General features: G+C 49.1%; 1 protein-coding gene across 1 annotated transcript; it reads right to left on the bottom strand.

The window, feature by feature from the left end:
• Positions 1-6385: 6385 nt before the first annotated feature.
• Positions 6386-16066, bottom strand: LOC140429222 (uncharacterized). The gene is made up of 5 exons (XM_072515966.1): positions 16057-16066; positions 13236-13586; positions 10253-10597; positions 8961-9302; positions 6386-6817 (listed from the first exon to the last, which is right to left on the bottom strand). The coding sequence occupies exons 1-5, from the start codon at positions 16064-16066 to the stop codon at positions 6711-6713; spliced, it is 1155 nt and encodes a 384-aa protein (XP_072372067.1). The 3' UTR covers positions 6386-6710.
• Between the last annotated feature and the right edge of the window lie 11536 nt (positions 16067-27602).

Here is a 27602-nt window from a genome sequence, read left to right as displayed (position 1 = left end):
TTTATGACGCAGTCTTAGGTTGACTGGAATGCTAGTAGCCCTGTTTGGAGCTGCTCTTGTATATAAGTTATTGCAAATCAATACTGGTGTAGTGACGGAACCCCTGCCTCCTGTGGATTATTACAACCTTGTACAGTTGCAGCAAGACTTCCCGACACTTATACTCCAACCCCAGTGAAATCAGGGCCAACATTCCATTACCCTTCCTGATTACCTGCTGCCCCTGTGTGCTAGCTTTTTGTGTTTCCTGCACAAGTCCCCCAATGTCCCTTCGTGTTGCAGCTTTATGCAGTATTTTACATTTAAATAATACTCTTTATGCCTTCCAAAATGAGCACATTGTCCCACTTTATACTCCTGTGGTATTATAGGTATTACGGTACCTGATAGGCTAAAGCACCATTGGTGGAAATTGTCTGCTTTCTATTGGTTAGAATGTAAGATAGCTCCACCCTACTCGGCGGGGTATAAGAACCAGTGCCGCCCCAGCAGCCTTCATACTGTACCTGAGCTGCTGGGGGAAACATCTAGCTTATTAAAGCCTTCAGTTGGACTACAACCTCGCTTTAGTGGTCATTGATCGTGCATCAATTTAATTAGCTATTTTTTTTAAGTAGAAAGGATGAAAGGTGTGTATGTTTTTGTGAGTGTGTTTGTATGTCATTTGTGTGTGTGTGTATGTGTTTCTGTGAGTGTGTGTTTGTTTTTATAAGTGAGTGTGCGTGTATCTATTTCTGCGTGTCAATTTATGTGTTTCTGTGAGAGTGTGTTTGTCTGTATATGTGTGTTTCCGTGAGTGAGTGTGTTTCTGAGTGTGTGAGGATTTCTGAGTGTGTGTCTGTTTCTGTGAATGAGTGGATGCATTTCTGAGTCCATGTTCCTGTGAATGTCTGTTTTTGTGTTTCTGAGTGTGTGTGGGTTTCTGTGAGTGAGTGTGTGTGTGTGTCTGAGTGTGTCTGTGTTTCTGAATTTGTGTGTGTTTGTGGGAATGAGTGTGTGTGTTTCTGAGTGTTTCTGTGTGTTTCTGTGAGTGAGTGTGTTTGTCTGTGTTTGTCTGAGTGTGTGTACATGTGCTTCTGTGTGTGTGTGTGTATGAGTGTGTGTGTGTTTGTGAATGTTTGTGTGTGTCGAATGATCACCATGAAACCATTGTTGATCATTTTGAAAATCCATCTGGTTCACTTATTCGTGAAGGAAATCTGCCACCTTTTCCCGGTCTGGCCTGCATGTGACTCCAGGCCCACAGCAATGTGGTTGACTCTGAAACACCCTCTGAAATGGCCGAGCGAGGCACTAAGTCCCAGGGTAACTATAGACGGGGAATAAATGCTGGACCCAGCCAGTGACACCTACATCCCAGGGAAGAATATGTTTAAAAACATTCTATGCAGCGTTGCTGTTTTGGGTCCATTTTGAGTGAATGTTTCACCGTTTATACAGAAAGTGACAGAAATCAGCTGCTTTTCCCGAATCCATGATATGTGGCAGTGAGTTCTCCCAGTGAGACAGAGAAGACAGCCAGAGTGAGACAGCAAAGAGTGAGTTTGGGAATTTGAATCGAGGTGGGAATTGAATTGAATTAAATTGAATCAGTAAGGCAGCTCCTTTTAAATTTCAGGAGTTTAAATTAATTTAAATTAAGCGAATATTGTGCAGTGTAGGTTAACAAGGGCTGCCCCACCCACTCACATAACTGGTTGGCAGTTAAGTGTCAGTCACTTTAATCTACTTTGATCTAAAAGCAGGTGGGGGAGGGGAGTCAATTCAGGACAGTTTAAAAAGAGCCACTTGTAAACTCACTCCCAGTGAGTTCTCCCAGTGAGACAGAGAAGACAGCCAGAGTGATGCAGCAAAGAGTGAGTTTGGGAATTTGAATCGAGGTGGGAATTCAAAGCTGGGTGGGGAGGAAGTGCTTTTTGTGACTGGTAAGTAGTGTTTCTGTTTTTCTGTTTATTTTCATTGGTATATTTATTTACTTTTTTCTTCATTGTTTATTTATTTATTTAATTTTTTTGGGGGGGGAATTGAAATTGTTGAAGTTAACCGAAGGTTTAAGACATGGCAGGAGATCTCAGACCCGTGTCATGCTCTTCGTGTGCGATATGGGAGCTCAGGGACACGTCCACTGTCCCTGGCTCCTTCACATGCATGAAGTATGTCCAGTTGCAGCTCCTGTTAGACCGCTTGACGGCTCTGGAGCTGTGGATGGACTCATTTTGGAGCATCCGCGATGCTGAGGACGTCGTGGATAGCACGTTTAGCGAGTTGGTCACACCGCAGGTGAAAGGTACTGAGGGAGATAGTAAATGGGTGACCAAAAGACAGAGCAAGAGTAGGAAGGCAGTGCAGGTGTCCTCTGCGTTCATCTCCCTGCAAAACAGATATACCGCTTTGGATACTGTTGAGGGAGATGGCTCACCAGGGGAAGGCAGCAGCAGCCAGGTTCATGGCACCGTGGCTGGCTCTGCTGCGTAGCTGGGCAGGAAGAAGAATGGCAGGGCTATAGTGATAGTGGACTTAATTGTAAGGGGAATAGACAGGCGGTTCTGCGGACGCAATCGAGACTCCGGGATGGTATGTTGCCTCCCTGGTGCAAGGGTCAAGGATGTCTCGGAGCGGCAGCAGGACATTCTGGGGGGGGGGGGGGTGAACAGCCAGCTGTCGTGGTGCACATAGGCACCAACGATATAGGTAAAAAACGGGACGAGGTCCTACAAGCTGAATTTAGGGAGCTAGGAGTTAAACTAAAAAGTAGGACCTCAAAGGTAGTAATCTCAGGATTGCTACCAGTGCCACGAGCTAGTCAGAGTAGGAATGTCAGGATAGAGAGGATGAATTCGTGGCTCGAGAGATGGTGCAAGAGGGAGGGATTCAAATTCCTGGGACGTTGGAACCGATTCTGGGGGAGGTGGGACCAGTACAAACCGGACGGTCTGCACCTGGGCAGGACTGGAACCGATGTCCTAGGGGGGTGTTTGCTAGAGCTGTTGGGGAAAGTTTAAACTAATGTGGCAGGGGGATGGGAACCGATGCAGGAAGTTGGAAGGTAGTAAAACAGGGACAGAAATAAAAGGCAGTAAGGGGGAAAGTGTAAGGCAGAGAAGCCATAGTCAAAAATCAAAAAGGGCGACAGTACAAGGTACAGTGACTGAGGGGAGCTCAGTGAATAGGACCAGGAATACTAAAAGGAATAAAACGGGAAGTGAAAACATTAATGGTAAGCGGCGCAGCAGGTTGTTACAGGAAGATATGGGTTCGATGACCAGGAAAATTAGGAGAAAGGTTAAGAGGAAATATAACTTAGGAGAGGTTACTGATCGAGGTGTTAAGATTAAGAACAGAGGTAAAAAAAGCCAACATAAGTGTAATTTACCTGAATGCTCGTAGTATTCGGAATAAGGTAAATGAGTTGATGGCGCAAATCATCGTGAATGACTATGATTTAGTGGTCATTACTGAAACATGGTTAAAGGATGGTCACGACTGGGAGTTAAATATCCGAGGGTATCAAACTATTCGGAGGGACAGAGTGGATCGTAAGGGAGGTGGTGTAGCTCTGTTATTTAAGGATGACATCGGTGCTATGGAGGATAAGGTTGAATTCATTTAGGTGGAAATCAGGAATAGTAAGGCAGAAAAGTCACTGATAGGAGTAGTCTATAGGTCACCAAATAGTAACATTATGGTGGGGCAGGCAATAAACAAAGAAATAACAGATGCATGTAGAAATTGTACAGCAGTTATCATGGGGGATTTTAATCTACATGTTGATTGGTTTAACCAGGTCGGTCAAGGCAGCCTTGAGGAGGAGTTTATAGAATGTATCCGCGATAGTTTCCTCGAACAGTATGCAATGGAACCTACGAGGGAACAAGCGGTCCTAGATCTGGTCCTGTGTAATGAGACAGGATTGATTCAGGATCTCATCGTTAGGGAGCCTCTCGGGAGGAGCGATCACAATATGGTGGAATTTAAAATACAGATGGAGGGTGAGAAGGTAAAATCAAGCACTAGTGTTTTGTGCTTAAACAAAGGAGATTACAATGGGATGAGAGAAGAACTAGCTAAGGTAGACTGGGAGCAAAGACTTTATGGTGAAACAGTTGAGGAACAGTGGAGAACCTTCCAAGTGATTTTTCACAGTGCCCAGCAAAGGTTTATACCAACAAAATGGAAGGACGGTAAAAAGAGGGAAAATCGACCGTGGATATCTAAGGAAATAAGGGAGAGTATCAAATTGAAGGAAAAAACATACAAAGTAGCAAAGATCAGTGGGAGACTAGAGGACTGGGAAATCTTTAGGGGGCAACAGAAAGCTACTAAAAAAGCTATAAAGAAGAGTAAGATAGATTATGAGAGTAAACTTGCTCAGAATATAAAAACAGATAGTAAAAGTTTCTACAAATACATAAAACCAAAAAGAGTGTCTAAGGTAAATATTGGTCCTTTAGAGGATGAGAAGGGAGATTTAATAATGGGAGATGAGGAAATGGCTGAGGAACTGAACAGGTTTTTTGGGTCGGTCTTCACAGTGGAAGACATAAATAAAATGCCAGTGACTGATGGAAATGAGGCTATGACAGGTGAGGACCTTGAGAGGATTGATATCACCAAGGAGGTAGTGATGGGCAAGCTAATGGGGCTAAAGTTAGACAAGTCTCCTGGCCCTGATTCAATGCATCCCAGAGTGCTAAAAGAGATGGCTAGGGAAATTGCAAATGCACTAGTGATAATTTACCAAAATTCACTAGACTCTGGGGTGGTCCCGGCGGATTGGAAATTAGCAAACGTGACACCACTGTTTAAAAAAGGAGGTAGGCAGAAAGTGGGTAATTATAGGCCAGTGAGCTTAACTTAGGTAGTCGGGAAGATGCTGGAATCTATCATCAAGGAAGAAATAGCGAGGCATCTGGATGGAAATTGTCTCATTGGACAGACGCAGCATGGGTTCATAAAGGGGCAGGTCGTGCCTAACTAATTTAGTGGAATTTTTTGAGGACATTAACAGTGCGGTAGATAACGGGGAGCCAGTGGATGTGGTATATCTGGATTTCCAGAAAGCCTTTGACAAGGTGCCACACAAAAGGTTGTTGCATAAGTTAAAGATGCATGGCATTAAGGGGAAAGTAGTAGCATGGATAGAGGATTGGTTAATTAATAGAAAGCAAAGAGTGGGGATTAATGGGTGTTTCTCTGGTTGGCAATCAGTAGCTAGTGGTGTCCCTCAGGGATCAGTGTTGGGCCCACAACTGTTCACAATTTACATAGATGGTTTGGAGTTGGGGACCAAGGGCAATGTGTCCAAGTTTGCAGACGACACTAAGATAAGTGGTAAAGCAAAAAGTGCAGAGGATACCGGAAGTGTGCAGAGGGATTTGGATAGGCTAAGTGAATGGGCTAGGGTCTGGCAGATTGAATACAATGTTGACAAATGTGAGGTTATCCATTTTGGTAGGAATAACAGCAAAAGGGATTATTCTTTATATGATAAAGTATTAAAACATGCTGCTGTGCAGAGAGACCTGGGTGTGCTAGTGCATGAGTCGCAGAAAGTTGGTTTTCAGGTGCAACAGGTGATTAAGGAGGCAAATGGAATTTTGTCCTTCATTGCTAGAGGGATGGAGTTTAAGACTAGGGAGGTTATGCTGCAATTGTATAAGGTGTTAGTGAGGTCACACCTGGAGTATTGTGTTCAGTTTTGGTCTCCTTACTTGAGAAAGGACATACTGGCACTGGAGGGTGTGCAGAGGAGATTCACGAGGTAAATCCCAGAGCTGAAGGGGTTGGATTACGAGGAGAGGTTGAGTAGACTGGGACTGTACTCATTGGAATTTAGAAGGATGAGGGGGGATCTTATAGAAACAGATAAGATTATGAAGGGAATAGATAGAATAGATGCGGGCAGGTTGTTTCCACTGGCGGGTGGAAGCAGAACTAGGGGGCATAGCCTCAAAATAAGGGGAAGTAGATTCAGGACTGAGTTTAGGAGGAACTTCTTCACCCAAAGTGTTGTGAATCTATGGAATTCCTTGCCCAGTGAAGCAGAAGAGGCTCCTTCATTAAATGTTTTTAAGATAAAGATAGATAGTTTTTTGAAGAATAAAGGGATTAAGGGTTATGGTGTTCGGGCCGGAAAGTGGAGCTAAGTCCACAAAAGATCAGCCATGATCTCATTGAATGGTGGAGCAGGCTCGAGGGGCCAGATGGCCTACTCCTGCTCCTAGTTCTTATGCTCTTATGAGAGTTGAGATGGGATTTTTAATTGTTTGAGTGGGAACAAAGATAGCAGTTAAGGGTTACTGTATTCACTGTATTGATTTGCATTGTTTACGTGGCGATTGTCAGCTATTTCCTGGTGTGATGTAAAATATAATTTAGTACTCTAAGTAGTCAAGTTTGTTTAATACACCATATCCCTATTTTTCCCCAAATCACTCCTGGTGTGAGGTGTCATTTCATCACAGTTTTACCAAATTAAGATCAAATATTGGGGTTCCTGTCCCGTATCTCATCCACTGTTTTCGTCTGGTCTGGGATTGTAACATCAGATCCTCAGCAATGGGGTTGACTGTTAATTGCTCGCAAGGGAAATTAGAGATTGGCAATAAATGCTGATCTTGCCAACAATGCCCACATCCCATAAACAAACAAAACAAACTATACACAATAACCGAGAGAAACTGAATTATTCTGTCAAAATTACGGGATTGTTATTTCCGAAGCACGATGAATCCGATGAGCAAACTAAGTCCTGCAAATCCCGTAAGAGTTCCCACAATGATCCAGACAAGCTTCGTCTTCTCAGCGTCAGCCGGGTCTGTGAAAGGAAATCACATGTTTACGGTTAAAGGACGGGGAATGGATTTGATTCTCGTCAGTCGGTGACATTTGAAATGGTAAAGTAGAGACATGAAAGCAGGTGGAATTCAGACTGAGCAGATATTTCTATCTGCTGGACACCTGGAATAACAATGTCAGTTTAAACTCAGATCAATTTGATTTATTGATAATGCGGCAGGCCAATCTTATATCACACACTGACCACTTGCTGGCCATTCTGGCTGACTTGGTAACAGTGCAGCAAAGTTCCACAGATGGAAAGAAAACCACCAACAGATCCCCAGTGAGTTCCGTTCTGTATCCTCCTCCGTCCACACCAACATTACACTGTAGGGGAGTGACTTTTGGATAGGTGGTGTGTATTGTGTGACCGACACCACTAATGTGACCAGGCGATCCGTATAAACAAGATGAAGTTTGTTTTTAAACATGGAGGAGTTGAGTTGAGGAAAGACAGAGCAATGGGGACTGAGATGAAGGTAAAGTTCTCTATATTGGAAGAGGAAATGTCAATGACACATCAGTTAGCAAGATGGAGTTTGTCTAAAAGATTGTGATTGCAAAATTAACAAGGAAGAATGTAGAGAGTTTTAGATTAATGGAACACCCTCCAAAGAGAATTAACCTATTCAAAAAAGTGACTTAAATGTGTGAGTGGGATTGGGACTAAAGTTCAGAGTAATTGTGTTGATTCAGGTCATTGCCAATGTTGGCTGTGATGGGCAGCGTGCCAGGCTGAAAGGGAGCTAATGGGATGGGTTTTGTTTAGTTTATTCCCTCGAGTTACTGACTGGGGTGAACTCTCCTGCTCTTCTTAAGCTACTGTCATGTGGCCTCCTGCATCTCCCAGAGAGAGCGGACCAGGGCTTGGTTTAAAGTCTCGTCTGATCATCCTCTGATAGAATTGTTCCGAATTCTCAATCATTTTGCTGAAGCAAATTGAGACAAACTATTCCGACTTGTGATATTCATTCTTCAACACGACAAAGATGATATTATCGGGCCATTATCACATTGTTATTTAGGGAGCTTGCTGTGCACAAATTGGCCGATACATTTCCTACATTTAAATAGGGCCCAAGCTTTACAAAGGGTTTAATTGGTTGTAAAGCACTTTGGGACAACTGGAGATGTCAGTAAAGGTCCGTATGGCTTGGATTTTATGGATGGTGAGAGTTCCTTGCTCATCATTCGGAGAGTCGGCGGGGACGACTCGACAACATTGCTGCCATTTCCTGCTCAAATGAACTCCGGTCCGCATTTGGAAAGAAGTCCCAGTCCCTCCATGCACAGCGCTACAGTGGCTGTAAGAGGTACTGCAGCACTGTGCCTGAGACAATGTTCCAGGAACTGCATTGATGGTAAGTAGCAGTGTTCCCAGAAAGGGGCAGTCCAGTGGCGATTTTGGAGTTTTTAAATGTAAACCTCCAAGATTTATTGAGAAGAAAAGAAAATTTAACCACACACAATTACAATTACACAGTTAAAATTGATTTCACAATATGTTCCCCCAAAAGACTCCCTAATTGATCAGACTCATAAATAAAATTCTTCCAGGCAATACTCCCTAATATATGTTTAAATATCAAAATCCAGTTAATATTAACCGAGGCACAACTGCTGTAACTTGACTAAAAGTATCCCACATGATCTCTCAAACCACGTTGCACTCAAATGTGAAAATCAAAGACCTTCAGAAACTGCTTTTCACAGTCCAATACATTTCCAGACTGCCTGGATGGTTGATTCAAACATCACCTACTCCCAGCCCAGAGCTGTTTCCAAGGGATCTTTCCCCAACAGCCAATCCCCAACCAGTTCAACAGCTCTCCTCACATATCCTTTTCCCTTTCATCTTCAATTCCAGTGTGTTCACTCTGTATGGACATTGCGGGCAATTCCCTTTGTCAGAGCAGAGCAGCAGGAGAAGGCCATTCAGCCCCTCGAGCCCTCTGTGTTATTCAACTGGGCTATGGCTGAGTGTTGACCTCAGCACCATTTTCCCTCACTATCCCCATAACCCTCAATATCATTGGCACCTAGAAATCCATCAATCAGTATGTCCTGCACTAGATTATGTGCTCGAGTCTGTGAAGTTGGAAAATGTAACTTGTCCTTACTTATTACAGTGAGCTGGGTTCCATTCCAATCAATATCTCCCCTCACTTCACAATAGTAGATGGCAGCGTCACTGGGCTGAATGTTGCTGATTGTCAGAATGAAGCTGTTACTGGACATGTTTCGAGAAGACTGGAAACGCTCGGAGAAGCCAGGACCCCATCGTGTGTTGTTCAGTATCTCATCTGTTAAAATCCACTCGATGTAAGCTGGTTGTTGTCGGTACCAATGAACATCAGAATGTGTCACAGCGGCGTTATACAGGACGCACTGTAACCGTGCACTCTGACCCTGTCTGATAGATTCTGGAGCAGGAGACTGGATAACCACTGGGGCATCTGCACCTTTGGAGAAACAATATTCATAATTTAAAAGAGTATTTTGGATTTACAAAGTAGCTATGGTAGTTAACCATAGAATCGTTGGTGCCTCACGGCGCCGAGGTCCCAGGTGCGATCCCAGCTTTGGGTCACTGTCCGTGTGGAGTTTGTACATTCTCCCCGTGTCTGCATGGGTTTCACCCCCACAACCCAAAGATGTGCAGGGTAGGTGGATTGGCCACGCCAAATTGGCCCTTAATTGGAAAAAATGAATTGGGTACTTGAAATTGTAAAAAAAAACGCAGAATCACTGCAGTGGAGAAAGAGGCCATTCAGCCCATCCAGTCTGCACAAACCCTCTGGAAGAGCACCCTTCCTCGGACACTCCCCCACCATCCAAACAAAATCCTTAAATTGGCACCAATACCCATTTGAAGACCGCATTCCACCACCAGCATCAGGAGGGGGTCTCCCCATTTGGATAAAAACGAACCCACTTTGTGTTTCTAATGGTGACCTGGGGGAGTTCCTCATTTTCAAGTACTGGTTGCCATGACATCAGGAAGGGGGCAGGGGGCCTGTGAAGAGCTACCACCCTGTCCAGGTTGCTAACCCCTCTTCCCACAATCTCAACCTATGACCCCAAACCCTCCGACAATCACCTTTGGTCCAACTCCCTCAGCCTGAGCTTGTTGTGGGCCACTGGTTTGACTGGTGTTTGCAATGTGCAGCTCCCTGTCACAGGCACCATGGCCATGTGGAAGGCCCACCGATGTCTATGTATGTGCCTGATCCTTCACAAAGGAAGCAACATGAACCTTTCCCTGGATCTCAGGCCAGTGAGTGAGAGACCCCATCACCTGTATCAAGAAGCGGGCTTTGTGTCCAAAAAATTGTGAACATTTGAGACTTCTGAGAACCACAAGACAGAATATGTGGTGAAGATTAATGAGACTCATGGAAACTGTACTTACTGGTTACATTCAGCTGCGTTCCATTCCCACTGATATCTCCCCACACTGAGCAGTAATAGACGGCAGTGTCACTGGGCTGCACGTTGCTGATTGTCAGGATGAAGCTGTTGGAGTCCATGTGTCTGGAAGGCAGGAAACGCTCAGAGAAACCTGAATCCCGGTCTACATAATTCTTTGCATCAAGTGCTAAAATCTTCTCCCTCTCTTCCCCTGGCAGCTCCCGGTACCAAGAAACTTTTGTGTATCTCACTGCGGCGTTCTGCATGGAGCAGTGGAACCGTGCAGTCTGACCCTCTGGGACACGTTCCACACTCGGAGACTGGATAAGGACTGGAGGTATCTTACCTTTTAAGAGAAAAATATCAACAATTTATAAACAGGTGCTGAGGTTGCAGTCTGGGCTGATTCTCCGCTTTCCCAGCCGCGTGTTTCTCGGTGGCGCGCTGTTCCCAGGCAGCGCGATTCTGCCTTCCCGCTTGTCAATGGGATTTCCATTGAAGCCACGCCACAGGGAAAGCCCCGGGCGAGGGGGCACTGCCGGCGGCAATCGCAACGGCCAGAGAATTGCAGCCTTTCTTTCTGCTTTTCGTAGAAGTGCCACCCTCCGGTCAGAGACTCGGGGGTCCTCGATCACAGGGTCAGACCCATTATTGACCTGTCAATCCCTCCATGCTCACATAATCCAATGGAGCTTCCCAAAAAGAAATGTGGCGGGATTCTCCACTCCCGCGCCGAAGTGCCCACGCCGACGTGAACACCGTCGAGGTTCACGACGGCTGGAAACTGCACCGATCAGGACCGATTCAGGGCCCGATAATGGGCTAGGAGCGGGGCCGCGTCATCTACACGCGCCAGGCCTTGTCACCGCGTAAAGGCGTCGCCGCATACATGACGCGGCCGGCGCCGCATAACTGGCGTCGCCCGCGCATGCGTGGTTGCCGTCCTCTCCGAGTCCGCCCCGCAACAGGATGGCGGACGGATCTTGCGGGGCCGCGGAAGGAGGGAGGTCCTCCTTCAGAGAGGATGGCCCGACGATCGGTGGGCACCGATCGTGGTCCATCCTACATTTGAGGTACCCCTGGTGCAGGATCTCCCCTCCCTCCCCCCACAGGCCGCACCCCCCAGGGTTCCCGTGCTGTCCCCGATGGCAGCGACCAGGTGTGGACGGGGAACCCGCCATTTCGGCCTGGCCGCTCGCCCCATCCGGGCCTGAGAATAGCGGGGGTGCCGGAGAATCGCCATTTTGGGTGCCTCTGGCGATTCTCCGGCCTGCGGCCCGCGGAACTCGACGGGGCCGATCCCACCGCTTGGAAGAATCGGGGGAGGGCGTCGGACCGGCGTCGCGGGAAATTTTGGTGGCCCAGACAATTCTCCCAACCGTTGCGGGAGTGGAGAATCTCGCCCATGATGTGGGGGTGTGGCTGCCTCTACAGCCACCCGCTGAGTTCCCATCACCTCCACAAGATTCCACCCATTGTCCCGGCCGCACTGAAGCCGCCAGTTAATGTGTTCCTCACTCACATTCAAAGTCTGGGGCAACTATTTTGTGGCCCTTGTCCTATTAGCTGAAGGAGTTGCTCAATTCAAGAACAAACCTTTGTTTCTTTAGTCCACATTCCAGCAATTCTCATTGATGATTGGAAAGTGAGCATTGAGCTGCTCAATAGTTTAATAAATCATTGTCGATGCCACCAATCTGTGTGGCCAGGACTGCAGGGAACAAAGCTCAGGAAGAGTTCCCACCTCCGGGAGGGGAGGGCAAAGACAGCAAGCTGGAAAATCTCACACACCTGATGGCCCACACCCTGTGATTCTAAAAGAGATCGCTGCAGATTTAGAGAATGCACTCGTTACAAATTTCCCAAATTCCTTCATTTTAGGAACAATCCACAGGGACATCGGCCGGGATTCTCGCTCCGGGCCGCTGAGATCGGGAAACTCGCTGGGATCGGCGCGGGCGACAGACCCGTTCCCATTCTCTACCCTCCCCCCACCCCCGTGCTGTGCTACCCCCCCCCCCTCCCCCTCCCCCCCCCCCCCCCCCCCTGCAACCTGAAACCTTCTTCCTCACTATTAACCACCAGCTCAATATTTGTGTCTTTCACAAATTTGCTGGGCGCAATTCTCCACTCCCACGCCGGTTGGGAGAATCGCCTGGGCCACCAAAGTTTCCGGGGACGCCGGTCCGACTCCCTCCTGCGATTCTCCCAAGCGGTGGGATCGGCCCCGTCGAGGTCCGCAGGCCGGAGAATCGCCGGAGACACCGAAAATGGCGATTCTCCGGCACCCCTGCTATTCTGAGGCCCGGATGGGCCGAGCGGCCAGGCTAAAACAGCGGGTTCCCCCCGGCGCCGTTCACACCTGGTCGCTCCCGTCGTGAGCGGTGCGTGAACACTGGGGGGTGCGGCCTGTGGGGGGGGGGGGGCGAGGGGGGGATCCTGCACCGGGCTTTACCTGAAATGTGGTGTGGTCCGTGATCGGTGCCCACCGATCATCGAGCCGTCGTCTCGGAAGGAGGACCTCCTTCCTTCCGCGGCCCCGCAAGAGCCGTCGCCCATCTTCTTACGTGCGGACTTAGAGTGGACGGCAACCACGCATGCGTGGATGACGCCCGTTATGCGGCGCTGGCCGCGTCATCTATGCGGCGCCGCTTTTACGCGGGCGACAAGACCTGGCGCGTCTACATGACGCGGCCCCGATCCTGGCTCATTGTCAGGGCCCAAATCGGTCGGAACCGGGGTCGTTCTGCGCCGTCGTGAACCTCAACGGCGTTCACGGCGGCGCGGCCACTTCGGCGTGGGAGTGGAGAATCGCGCCCAGTACTGATCCTCCCTCCACATTCTCATCTGTATCAAACTTCAGCAATGTCTCTCTCTTTTCATCAAGATTCAAGTTCTGGGCGGTCAAGTCACTGTTTTTAAACTCAGTCTTTGTGCAATAACATTATTTGGAATAAAGGTAATAAAGCATCGACATTACTCACTGGTTACATTCAGCCGGGTTCCATTCCCAAAGACTATTCCCCAAATCGAACAGACGTAGACAGTGGAGTCACCGTGCTTCACATCTCTGACTGTCAGAATGTAGCTGTTACCGGGAACATCTCTGGAAGGCTGAAACCGATCAGACAGACCTCCCACCCGGGAAACTTCGCCATTTGCATCATGGCTCAATATCAATTCCTTACTTTGTGAGCGGTACCAATTTACAGTGTATTTATCCACAGTGTAATCTACATTCTTGCTCTGTAAGTCACACAGAAACGTCACTGTTTCACCCTCAGGCACTTTCACAACGTGAGGAGATTGGATAAGAACCAACCCTGTCACATGACCTGTGAACAGAAAATAACTGAAGATCAGAACAAATAAGAAAATACAGAATAGAAGCTGAAACACAAGTTATTATAAAATCCCGTGTAGATCAGGAATTAATATTGTGCATTGTCATCAGTAACTTGTAGCCCAGTTGCTTTATCCACACCCTGAACTTCACTGTCTCACATCGCACTGTACTGACCAATAATGTCAGCCCAGCATTTTGTGCTCAAAGCCTCGCGTCTCAAGTGGGATTTGAACTGAGCCAAGATGGACACAGTGGGGAGGATTTGAGGGATAGAACGATGTCCTGGAGGTGGGTCAGATTGACCAAATGTGTGCTGGAGTTATGAATGGCTGCTTGCAGGCCTTAGAGCCAGGAACAGAATGTATTCAGCCAGGAGCAGTGCAGTTTCCTCTGTTAAGCGTGGTCCAAGTTTAAATTATTGATATAAATGGTAAACAAGAGTCATCCCAGCACAGAACATTGTAGAGCTCCAATTCCCGTCTTCTCTCATTCATTTGTTTATTACCTTATCAAAGGAAATCTAAATATATTACATCTACAAGTTTACCTATGTCGACTCTCTTAGTTAGCTCTTCAAAGAATTCTGTTCAGTGGCATGGTAACACAGAGGTTAGCACTACTGCCTCACAGCACCAGGGACCCAGGTTCAATTTTGGCCTCGGGTGACTGTCTGTATGGAGTTTGCATCATCTCCCCGTGTCTGTGTGGGTTTCCTCCGGGTGCTCCGGTTTCCTCCCACAGTATAAAGATATACAGGTTAAATAGATTGGCCATGGAAAATTGCCCCTTAGTGTTCGGTTACGGGGATAGGGTGGGGGCCTGACCCTGTGTCATGTGCTCTTTCAGAGGGTCGGTGCAGGCTGGATGGGCTGAATGGCCTCCTTCTGCACTGTGGGGATTCTCTGAGTCTATGAATTGATTTGGTCAAGAATGACACGTCCATTTCAAGTCCATGTTGACTATTCATTCTTCTGTTTGTTTTTTAGAGTCTAGATTTTTTTAGTGGTAATTTCATTATGTTTCATACAACTTATGTGATACCAAATTGTCTATAATTCCCAGGACATGTTATATTTCCTTTCTTAAGTGCAACATTTCTCTTAATTTTATTTTAATTGAGATTTCTAATCACATTGTTGGATGTCATTTCCTGTCTGACTTCACTCTCTTTCCTGGCTTCTTGTGGTTTCGCATCAAGGATCCTATCAGAAGCTGAGAAAGATAAAATCCAAAAGTCTATGAAAATTGATAAAATAATCATCTCCCATTGGGCACGATGGGTAAACTGATCTCCTGACCCAACGATCGTCCAACAATCAAACTGGATCTCGAGAATTTCTGACCCCTTTGAGTTCCCAACGCCCCCTGCAGCCTACGGCAACGTTACTGGAGTCAGGAGCCTCAACGCAAGAGGCAGGGTTCTGACCCTCTGGTGGGCAGAACATTCCAAGGTGGCTTTCTGAGATTGTCAACTCTGCTGAGGCACCGAGTGGGACCTCTTCACATCCCCCTCAACATCACCACAGGATTCCCATTGGGAAGCTCGGATCACTCACACTAATTAGATCAGGAAACATGCTCACAAAATTCCTGACTGAAGCATTGAGGCAGAAAAATGCCTGGAGTTGTGTCAGAGTCACTTCAGCCTTCAGCATCTGTACATTAAACATCCTCCTCAGTGTGCTGACCCCCTCAGCTATCCCTACACCTCCCATTCCCAGTCACACAGCCAGCAGTAAATAGGGGCACACAAGTTTGGGGGAAAGGCTTCAAGGGGGTGACTGTTCCTATGAGACGGATCAGGCTCCTCACGGACATGAAAGGGGTCTGGAGGATTCTGGGATGATAATTCAGGAGCAGTTTATGAATGGTGGATTTGAGGAAGAAATCCGCTGGCAAATTAATTCCCTCCATTTAACATTCCAGGACGGAAAATAATCCAATGAAAATCATCCCGCAAATCAGGAGAAATGGGAATTAAAGAATTAACGAGGTTTTGTTAATTTTTAAATCAAATTTAGAGTATCCAAGGAGCAATTTGGAATGGACAATCCACCTACCCTGCACATCTTTGAGTTGTGGGGGTGAAACCCACACAGACACTGGGAGAATGAGCAAACTCCACACAGACAGTGACCCGGGGCCGGGTTTTAACCCAGGTCCTCAGCTCCCTAGGCAGCAGTGCTACGCACTTGCCACCGTGCCCTCCAACGATGTTTTAAACATGAAGAGTGAGACAATTGTGTCTGTGGATTGCCGGCCGCTCGAGTTTCAGAGTGGGATCACTGAGCTGGGGGCTCAGTGTTGTCTCTGAAGCTGTATTTTCCCATTGAACCATGAGAACCCCAAACTATCCCAATTCTTCAACAGGAAAATCTGACTAAAACACACATCACCCCCAATAACCAGAAAATCAACTCAAAAACATAACGATGCGCAAGCAGCCCCAGGTTACTTACCCACCGCCATACAGAGGGTGAGAGTCAGAGCAGAGAGAGCTGGGCAAAACATTCCAAACAAAGTCCTTTTGCAAACACACAATTCTTGTTTCTTTCACACACTCTTCTATTCGATGTTGCTGTGAAAGATTCCGGGATGTCTCAATATTACTTCCTATTTTTACTTCTAGAGGTGTGACAGCACGGTGACATTGAGGTTATGACTGCTGCCACACAGCGCCAGTCACCCGGGTTAGCAATGCTGCCTCACATTGCCAGGGACCCGGGTCAGCTGCTATCTCACAGTGCCATGGACCCGGGTCAGCACGGCTGTCTCATAGTGCCATGGACCCGGGTCAGCACAGCTGTCTCATAGTGCCAGGGACCCGGGTCAGCACAGCTGTCCCACAGCGCCAGGGACACAAGTTCAATTCCAGTCTTGGGTGACTGTGTGGAATTTGTACATTCTCCCCGTGTCTGCGTGGGTTTCCTCCGGGTGCTCCGGTTTCATTCCACAGAGAAAAGATGCACAGGTTAGGTGGATTGGTCATGCTGAATTGTCCCTTAGTGTCCAAGGCTATGCAGGTTAGGTGTATTGGCCATGCTAAATTGTCCCTCAGTGTCTAAAGATGTGCAGGGTAGGTGGATTGGTCATGCTAAATTGCCCGTACTATTCAAAAGCTTACATGGTGACATGGGGATAGATGTTGGGCGGCACGGTAGCACAGTGGGTAGCACTGTTGCTTCACAGCTCCAGGGTCCCAGGTTTGGGTCACTGTCTGTGCGGAGTCTGCACGTTCTCCCCGTGTCTGCGTGGGCTTCCTCCGGGTGCTCCGGTTTCCTCCCACAAGCCGCGAAAGACGTGTTGTTGGTGAATTGGTCATTCTGAATTCTCCCTCTGTGTACCCGGACAGGCGCCGGAATGTGGCGACTAGTGTTAACGTAAGCCTACCTGGGACAATAAAGATTATTAAAAAACAAAATTAAGTGTGGAGGAGTGGGCCTTGGCGGGGGGCTCGTTCACAGGGTCAGTATAGACTCAATGGGCCCTATGGCCTCCTCCTGCACTGTCGGGAATGTTTCTGTGATTCTCTGATTCATTCCCATGGAACAGATTGGGTTAGTGAGGGACATTAAAGTAGTTTTGGGGATGATAATTTAGGGGCCCCTGCAGCAGACTTCAGCAAGGTTCACCCTGCGTCTCCACAGATACTCGGAGAGCTCGTCAGTACTGAGCAGTGGAAATGGCTCCATTTTATTCTATAGAAAATGGTCTCGATCCCCTCACTCTGATGGTGTTTTTAAAAAATAAATTTTGAGAACCCAATTCATTTTTTCCAATAAAGGGGCAATTTTGTGTATCCAATCCACCTACCCTGCACATCTTTGGGTTGTGGGGGTGAAACCCACGCAAACACAGGGAGAATGTGCAAACTCCACACGGACAGTGACCCAGAGCCGGGATCGAACCTGGGACCTCGGCAACGTGCTAACTACTGCGCCACCGTGCTGCCCTCCTGATTCCAGGGATGGCAGGACTGACGTATGAGGAGAGATTGATTAGGTTAGGATTGTTTTCGCTGGAGTTCAGACGAATGAGGGGGGATCTCATAGAGACTTATAAAATTCTATTTATCTAATTCTAGTCGCCGTAAATGCCATCTTATTGATCGAGATCGGAACTCCTCTGAACCTTGAATGAAAATTTGAATGGAACCTCTGCCCCTCCCACCCTTTCCTCAGTCTCGTCTGATCCCTAATTGGCAAATATGTCTCCTGCAAGAAGACTACTTCTGCGCGGAGAGTCCGCAAATGAGTAAACACCCGAGACCTTTGAACCCGACCATTACCCCCTCACCTTCCCTTTCTGTGGTCCACCTTGAACTTGAACACAGGGAGGTGCGTGACAATGAGCTACCTGTGAACCACTGACCCGAGAATACAGGAAGAATGAATAGAATTGTACATTTGCAAAAGGACATTGTTTGGAATGTTTTGCCCAGCTCTCTCTGCTCTGACTCTCACCCTCTGTATGGCGGTGGGTAAGTAACCTGGGGCTGCTTGCACATCGTTATGTTTTTGAGTTGATTTTCTGGATATTGGGGGTGATGTGTATTTTTAGTCAGATTTTCCTGTTTAAGAGTTGGGATAGTTTGGGGTTCTCATGGTTCAATGGGAAAATACAGCGTCAGAGACAACACTGAGCCTCCAGCTCAGTGATCCCACTCTGAAACTCCAGCGGGCGGCAATCTACAGACACAATTGTCTCTGTCTTCATGTTCAAAACATCACATTGTCCCGGTTCAGTGACGAGGAACAGTTTTTGAAAAGAGTTATTGGAAGACTAATGCCACCTGTGGGATCACTCCCCACAGTGAGGTCAACACCATCAGGGTGAGGGACAGCACGGTATCACAGTGGGTTAGCACTGTTGCCTGACGGCGCCAAGGACCCGGGTTCGATCCCGACTCTGGGTCACTGTCCGTGTGGAGTTTCTACATTCTCCCTGTGTTTGTGTGGGTTTTAAAAGTTTATTTGAAAAAAACTCCCTGGAATCAGTCTGGTAAACCTTTACTGCTCACCCTCGAGAGCAAGAACATCCTTCCTCAGGAAAGGAGGCCAAAACTACACAATATTTAATAAATGTTTCATTAAAGTTTTCCAATGAACGTTTTACATAACAAAAATAGAAATACAGATAGTAATAAACAATAACAAGAAACATATCCCAAAGTTTACAGTGAAACTACTGACACAACAGAATTTTTTTTAAAAAACAGAACAAGGTGGGTTTTGTCTCCATGCCCAACTCACATTGTTTCAACAGTACCCCCACCTGAACCCCCTGCCCCTCCCCCCCAGGATGCTGCTGCTGCTGACACTTACGGCTCCCCTCGAAAGTCAAGGAAAGGTTGCCACCGCCGGGAGAACCCCATCAAGGACCCTCTCGAGGTGAACTTTATTCGCTCCAGACTGAGGAACCCCGCCATATCGCTAACCCAGGTCTCCACACCCGGGGGATTCGAGTCCCTCCACATTAGCAAGATCCGTCACCGGGCTACCAGGGAGGCAAAGGCCAGTACCTCGGCCTCTTTCGCTTCCTGCACTCCCGGATCCTCCGACACCCCAAATATCGCTACTGTTGGACTCTGCTTCACCCGAGTGTTCAAAATCCTGGACATCACCCTCGCAAACCCCTGCCAGAGTTCTTTAAGTGCCGGGCATGCCCAAAACATATGGGCATGGTTCGCCGGACTCCCTGCACATCTCGAGCAACTGTCCTCCACCCCAAAAAACGTACTCATTCTTCCCGCCGTTATATCCGCCCGATGCACCACCTTAAACTGGATTAATCCGAGCCTGGTACATGATGAGGAGGAGTTCACCCTGCTCAGCGCGCCGGCCCACAGACCCTCATCCAGCTCCTCACACAGCTCCTCCTCCCACTTGCCCTTCAAATCCTCCTCTGAGGCTTCCTCCACCTCCTGCAGCTCCTGATATATGTCCGACACCTTCCCCTCCCCTACCCAGATGCCAGACACCACCCTGTCCTGGATCCTACGAGGGGGTAGCAGCGGAAATGTCCCCACCTGTTTTCTAAGAAAGTCTTGAACCTGTAGGTACCTGAACGCATTCCCCGGGGGCAGGCCGAACTTCTCCTCCAGCACCTGCATGCTAGGGAAAGTCCCGTCTATAAACAGGTCTCCCATCCTCCTAATACCTGCTCTATACCAGCCTTGGTATCCCCCATCCAACCCACCCAGAGCAAATCTGTGGTTATTCCATATCGGGGTCCACACCGAGGCTCCCTCCTCTCCCCGTGTCTCCTCCACTGCTCCCAGATCCTCATTGCTGCTGTCACCACCGGACTAGTGGTGTATCGCGCCGGTAAGAACGGCAGCGGAGCCGTAACAAGTGCCCCTAGACTGGTGCCTCTACACGACACCACCTCCAACCGCCCCCACGCCGCCCCCTCCTCCATCATCCATTTCCTGATCATGGCCACATTGGCCGCCCAGTAATAACTGCAGAAGTTCGGCAGAGCCTGTCTCGTCCCCCGGTGCAGACTGAAATATTCCGACCTTAGCCGGTTTGTGGACACACTCGCTGCAAGGGCCTGATACAGCAGCTTGACACACCCTATAAATCCCTCCCCAAATCCAAACCTGCCTAGTGCGTCCCACAGATACTCCCACTCCACCCTGTCAAAGGCCTTCTCCGCGTCCATCGCAGCCACCACCTCCACCTCCACCCCCCCCCCCCCCCCCAAGCCATCATGATAATATTCAGGAACCTCCTCACATTCGCGTTCAGCTGCCTGCCCTTAACAAACCCCGTCTGGTCCTCCCCAATCACTCCCGGGACACAGTCCTCTATTCTGGTGGGCAGAATTTTTGCCAACAGCTTGGCATCCACGTTCAGGAGCGATCTCGGCCTGTAGGACCCACACTGAAGCGGATCCTTCTGCTTCTTCAGAATAAGCGAGATCAATGCCTGCGACATTGTCGGAGGGAGGATCCCTTTCTCCTTTGCCTCATTGAAGGTTCTCACGAGGAGCGGGCTCAACAGCTCCGAGAACTTCTTATAAAATTCTACGGGGAAGCTGTCCGGGCCCGGGGCCTTGCCCGTCTGCCTGCCTGCCGGCCCCCTGACTACCTCCTCCTACCCAATCTGGGCCCCCAGTCCCTGCACTCGCTCTGCTTCCACCCTTGGGAACCTCAACCGGTCCATGATCCGCCTCATCCCTTCCCCCTCCCCGGGGGGGGTGGGGGGGGTGGGGGGGGGGGGGGGTGGGTTCCGACTTGTATAACCTTCCATAGAACTCCCTGAAGACTTCATTGACCCTCTCTGGGCTCAGCACCATGTTGCCTTCCCTATCCTGCACTCCTCCAACCTCTCTGGCCGCCTCCCTCCTGCGCAGCTGGTGCGCCGCCTTCTCCCCATACTCATAAACTGCCCCCTTCGCTTTCCTCAGCTCCGCCTCCGCCTTCCCCGTGGACAGCAAGTCAAACTCCGCCTGTAATTTCCGGCGCTCGTTCAACAGCCCCCCTCTGGGGCCTCCGCGTACCTCCTATCTACCCTGAGTATCTCTCCCACCAGTCTCTCCCTCTCCGCCCTCTCCTTCTTCTCTCTGTGGGACCTAATGGAGATTAACTCTCCCCTACTGACCGCCTTCGGAGCCTCCCAAACCACTGCCACTGTCACCTCTCCTGTGTCATTTGTTCCCACATAATTCTCAATACTCCTCCTTATCCGCACGCACACCTCTTCGTCCACCAGCAGCCCCACATCCAGTCGACAGAGAGGGCGCTGACCCCGTTCCACCCCAGTCGCAGGTCCACCCAGTGCGGGGCATGGTCCGAGACCGCAATGGCCGATCTTTCTACCCCCTCCACCCTCGGGATTAACGCCCTACTCAACACAAAGAAGTCTATTCGTGAATAGACTTTATGGACATGGGAGAAAAAGGAAAACTGCTTCATCCTTGGCCGTGTAAACCTCCAGGGGTCCACTCCCCCCCCATCTGGCCCATGAACTCCCACAAGGCCCTGGCCGCCGCCGGCCTCTTTCCCGTTCTGGATTTGGAATGATCCAAGCCCAGATCCAAGACCGTATTAAAGTCCCCTCCCATAATCAGTTGACTTATCTCCAAGTCCGGGATCCTACCCAGTACACGCGTCATAAAGTCCGCATTGACCCAGTTCGGGGCATATATATTCACTAACACCACCCGAGCCCCCTGCAGCTTGCCACTCACCAATATATACCTGCCCCCCTTGTCCGCCACGATACTCCCCGTCTCAACCGCCACTCATTTACTGACCAAAATAGCCACTCCACTGGTCTTTGAGTCTAACCCCGAGTGAAACACCTGTCCAACCCATCCTTTCCTTAGCCTCGTCTGGTCCGCGAGCTTTAAGTGCGTCTCTTGCAACATGGCCACGTCTACCTTCAACCCCTTCAAATACGAGAACACGCGGGACCGCTTGACCAGCCCATTCAGGCCCCTCACGTTCCATGTGATCAGCCTGCTTGGGGTGGCGGGGGTGGTGGGGGGGTAACCATCCCCCCATCCCGCCGACTAGCCATCTCCCTTTTTCGGCCAACCGCGTGCCCCGGCCTCCCTCCTCCAACTCTCCCCCCGGCCGACTCGCCATCCATACCCCTCACCTGGCTCCCCTTCAGTCAGCAAAGCAGCACCCCTCCCCCCCCCTTTCCCCCCCCCCCCCCAAACCCCGCCCCCCCCCCCCCCCCCCCGGCCAAGCATCCGCTGAGCTCTGGTTTCCCCCCCATTTTGCTTCCGTGAGTCAGCTCACCCATGCTGACCCCGGCCGCTCCCGCCTCTATATATCCACCCTTAACTTGTTGCCCCCTTCGGGCCACCCTAACCCCCCCCCTCCCCCACAGGGTAGAGGGGCAAGCGCCATCTGGGACCTCCCCGTGCCCCGGACAGCCCGTCCCGGGCGATTCCCACCCCCTAGCACCGAACACCTGTAAAACAAAACACCTGGAAAACAAGCAAAACAAACAACAAACCCCAACCAAACTAGGGCAGACATGCCCATAAACTTATGCTTTACCCGCAGTCCTCCCCTCGGTCCCTACACACCCGCACATTTCACCCCCATACAACAGTCCCTTAGTTCAGGTCCGGCTTCTCCTGCCTGATGAACGACCACGTCTCGTCTGGGGTATCAAAATAGTGTTGCCTGTCCTGGTATGTTACCCACAGTCTCGCCGGGTGCAGGAGCCTAAACCTCACCCCTTTGGCGTGAAGGACCGCCTTTGCCCGGTTAAACCCTGCACGCCTCCTCGCCAGCTCAGCTCCCAGGTCCTGGGAAATTCGGATCTCGCCACTCTCCCACTTCCTGCTCCGCTCTTTCTTCGCCCACCGCAGGACTCGCTCCCGGTCTGCCAAGCGCTGAAACCGTATCACCATCGCCCTCGGTGGCTCGTTTACCGTCGGCTTTCCAGCGAGAACCCTGTGCGCCCCATCCAGCTCCAAGGGCCGTGGGAAGGCCCCCGCGCCCATCAGCGTCCCCAATATTGTGGCCACGTACGTGCTCGCGTCCTCCCCCTCCGCTCCTTCAGGAAGGCCCAGGATCCGCAGATTGTGGCACCGAAATCTGCACTCAAGGCCATCCAGCCTCTCCTGCCATCTGTTATGGAGCGCCTCGTGCGCCTCCACTTTCACCGCCAGGCCCAGGATCTCGTCCTCGTTCTCCGCCACCTTCCTCCTCACCTCCTTGATCTCCTTTTCCTGCGCCTTCTGGGTCACCACAATTCTCTCCATGGCGGCCAGCATCTCCCTTTTCAGCTCCATGAAGCAGTTTTTCAGGAGCTCCTGCTGTTGTCTGGCCCACTGGGCCCACACCTCCCGATATTCTCCGGCCGCCATTTTGTCCTGCCGGACCTTCTCGATCTTCTTCCCCGGGTTCGCGCATCTGCCGGCTCCGCACCTGGTCCTCTCCATGCACCAGCGGGGGGGGCTCTCCCACGTCAGTTCCCATGCCGGTCCCTCCTGTTAATTGCCGCCGCCGCTCCTTTTAGCGGCCCGAAACACCGATCCCGGCGGGAGCTGCCGTTCGCGTGACCTAGCAGGTCATGGCCGCTACTGGAAGTCTACAGACAATATTTAGGTGTGGCCGCACCAAGGCCCTGTATAATTGCAAAAACACATTCCTGCTCCTGTACTCAACCTCTCGCAATGAAGGTCAACATGCCATTCGCCTCCTTTACCACCTGCTGTACCTGCATGCTTACCTTCAGCGAATGGTGCACAAGGACACGCAGGTCCCGCTGCACACTCCCCTCTCCCAATTTACAACCATTCAGGTAGTAATCTGCCTTCCTGTTTTTCCATCCTCACACTTATCCAAATTATACTGCATCTGCCATTGATTTGCCCACTCGCCCAACCTGTCCAGATCATGCTGTAGGATCGCTGCATCCTCATCACAGTTCACCCTCCCACCCAACTTGGTGTCACCTACAAACATTGAGATGTTACATTTTGTTCCCTCATCCAAATCATCAATATCTCTTGTGAATAGCTGGGGTCCCAGTATCGATCTGTGTGGTACCCCACTAGTTACTGCCTGCCAATTTGAAAAGGACCCAATAATCCGTGCTCTTTGTTTCTGCTCTCCCAACCAGTTTTCTATCCACCTCAATACACTTCCCCAATTCCATGCACTTTAATATTGCACGATAATTTCTGATGCGGGACTTTGTCAAATGTCTTCTGAAAGTCCAAATATATCACATCGACAGGCCCCTTGTCAACTCTACTACATACATTTTCAAAGAATTCCATTTGATTTGTCAAGCATGATTTCCCCTTCATAAATCCCTGCTGACTCTGACTGATCTTGCCACAGCTTTCTAAATGTCCCGCTACAAAGTCCTTGATAATGGATTTGAGAATTTTCCCCACTGCCAATGTTAGGCTTACTGGTCTATAATTCCCTGCTTTCTCTCTGTCTCCCTTTTTGAATATTGGAGTGACATTAGCCACCCTCCAATCAGCAGGGACTGCTCCAGAATCTATAGAATCCTGGAAGATGACCACCAATGCATCCACTATTTCCAGAGCCACTTCCTTCAGTATTCTGGGATGTAGATTATCAGACCCTGGGGATTTATCCGCCTTCAGTCCTATCAATTTCCCCAACACCATTTCTCTCCTAATATTGATCTCCCTCAGTTCTTCCCTCTCACTCAGCCTTTCAATCTCCAACATTTCTGGTATCTAATTTGTCCTCTTTTGTGAAGATAGAACCAAAGTATGTATTCCATTGCTCAGCCATTTCTTTGTCACCAATTATACAATCCCCCATTTCTGTCTGTAGGGGGCCGACATTTGTCTTTACCAATCTCTTTCTCTTTATGTATTATAGAAACTGTTATAGTCTGTCTTTATGTTCCCTGCAAGCTTACTTTCGGACTGTATTTTCCCCTTGTTAATCAATCACTTGATCCTTTTTTGTTGAATTCTTTACTGCTCCCAATCCTCAGACTTATTATTTTTCTTGGCCAATCTGTGTGCTTCTTCCTTGGATCGGATACTATCCCGAATTTCCTTTGTAAGACAGAGATTGGTCCTCTTACCCAAGCGAGACAAGCGAGGCCAGCAGCGCGGGTTCAATTTCTGTACCAGTGACAAATCCCAAATTTCTTTACCCGTCAGTCTGGCCTCAATAAAAGTCGAGATGGATTTGCAGGTACAGCATTAGTTATTTTATTTAGCTTGCAAGCTTGTTTCATTTCACAGAAGCATAGGACACATCTAGTCTCCTACATCCCGGAAAGCGAATGAACAAAGAGACAAAGGGATCTCTGCAAATCAATTCAAATGGTATCAAGTTTCACATACACGATTCCCATAGGTCAGCCTATACCCCTCCTGGCCTAGTCAGACATTCTGATTGGCTCACTTCCAATCCCTTCCTCTGGCCCCTATTACCCAGCATCCTTTTCTCCTCCATTGGTGGACACACCTCTTCCTGCTTTGCCATGCGGTCTGAAATCCTTTGTCTGTGAACTCACCAGAATGAGACTGGCCTATCTCTACATTACAGTAACTAATATCTCTAAAGTAACTATTTTATATCACATTCGTCATTCCCTCCTTTTATCATTCCATGATAACCAAACTATCCAATCCATAGCTACGGTCCCTCATCTAAAAAGATCTGTCACTGCATTTCCAATTCCTGGCGTAGCCCCCCTTCATCTGCTGCACGCTCATAGATTTTGACAGCTAAGATTTTAGGGGCGTTGACCTGTTCCAGTGTACCCCGCATTCTACCCATCACACATTTAAGGATGGCTGGGCCCACAAACATGCAGCCGATAGCCACCACTAAATAAATGACCATATTTATCAACCAGCCCTTTCAACCTCCAAATCCCCAGTTACCCCAAGTGCTTTGATGCTGCATTCCGTCCAGGTGATCCCGTATGTGATCCATTAATTTAGTGATGTTAGCGGTCAAGTCCTGAACTCCCATGATACACTTGCCCTGCACTATGGCGCATACCCCACCCTCACGGGCCAGAAGATAGTCAAGAGCATACCGGTTCTGCATTGCAAACAACCGTAGCTGAGACAATTCCTTGGTTATTGCCCGAGGGCTCCCAAGGTTTCATTTCCCAAGATGGTAAGGCCACAAATAAAATAATTCCTATTGCTGACAGCCAAGGAACCCCCCACACCTCCCAGTGTCAAGACGCTCAGAATCCCCCACCAGGCTGAGTGGCCCCGGTTGGGTGCGAGAACCTGAGGTTTTTTCCAGTTCTCGCAAAATTCAGCCGAGACTGCCCGGCGTGCTAACTGATTATGCAGCTTCCACGCCGCAGGGCAGGGGACTGTGGTAGGGACTAGAGTCCCTATAGCAATTTGGCGGGGAAATGGGGGTGACAAAACATTGGTCGCTGTGCCATTAAAGAAAAAGTAGTATCCTTGTTCCGTGTGCAGGCTAGCATCACAATCAGTATATCGGTTGCGTAAGGATCCCCCAGTAGCCCAGTTTATCCAGCTTCGAAATGCCCATTCGGGCCGCCTAGCAATGCGGAAAGCCCTAGTCCCAACAGTGATATGTGAGACATTCGCCCAGCCACAAAGGAGCTGGAGGCCGGCGTTCAATGGAACGCAAGTGGTGTTGTAACAAACGCATTGGCCAGACGCCTGGGTGATATGGCACCTCCTGTCCGTACAGGTGGGGAACAGACATGTTATATTCGTTTCCACCTCTTCCAGCAAACAGCCGTATCCGTCACTGCTGAAACAATTCTCGTACGACCGGGAATCCCTATTGGGAGTGAAGTGGCTAGGTATATATGCCCTCCACCGTTGCAACCTATCATACTGTGAATGGGAATTATCCCGAGGAAGGGGAAGGCAAATAGCCGGTGGTGCTGAACCCGGATCGTAAGGAAGAGTGACTTGCTCGGGCAGTGGCTCGGAATGCTGACAATGAACCACTGTTTGGGGAGTGCCCCAAAGCGGTGAAACAGAAAATAATCTAGACACTGCTGCGGGGTTCGGATAGCAGACAACCCGTCCCTGGCCATACAAGCGATGGTAAATCTGGTAGAAGATACTACCCAGGTTTTCCTCAGTTTGGCCTTTAACTAACTTAAGTGTATCTCCCGGTAACCTACGTTCTAGCTGTACTTCCCTTCTCACACGCCCCGTCCTCTCTCTAGTCCCTCTCTCTTTCTCATAGCCTCTTCCTACGCTCTCCTGACGGCCTGATGTTACCTTTATTGCACCAATCTTAACACATCCAAAATCAAATTTACATGTTTTCCAAAAACAAGGCAATGTTTCCATAAAATATTCCCTTCCCATCGCCGGGACCGGTGCAATTGCTTCATGAGTCCTGCATTCTCCTTAACTTTGACGATCTTCCATGAGTCGATACCATGTCCTCGTATATGGGGGCAGCGAAGAACATCACCTTTGCATAGGTGATGTATCCTTGTAGATTGGTTGGGTTTACAAATATAGATAATATTCCCCTTTTCCATGTCCGTCGCCAATAACACTCCAAGCGAAGTGA

This window comes from Scyliorhinus torazame, chromosome 1 (genome assembly GCF_047496885.1).
Source record: "Scyliorhinus torazame isolate Kashiwa2021f chromosome 1, sScyTor2.1, whole genome shotgun sequence".
Lineage (NCBI taxonomy): Eukaryota > Metazoa > Chordata > Chondrichthyes > Carcharhiniformes > Scyliorhinidae > Scyliorhinus > Scyliorhinus torazame.
The sequence above is the reverse complement of the archived record's forward strand: the minus strand, read 5'-3'. Positions and strand labels throughout refer to the sequence as shown.

Coding starts and splice junctions, on each gene's coding strand:
- LOC140429222 (XM_072515966.1), bottom strand. Junction 10,598..13,235: donor AACCCGGCTGAATGTAACCA/GTGAGTAATGTC, acceptor TTCTCTTAAAAG/GTAAGATACCTCCAGTCCTT. Junction 9,303..10,252: donor AACGCAGCTGAATGTAACCA/GTAAGTACAGTT, acceptor GTTTCTCCAAAG/GTGCAGATGCCCCAGTGGTT.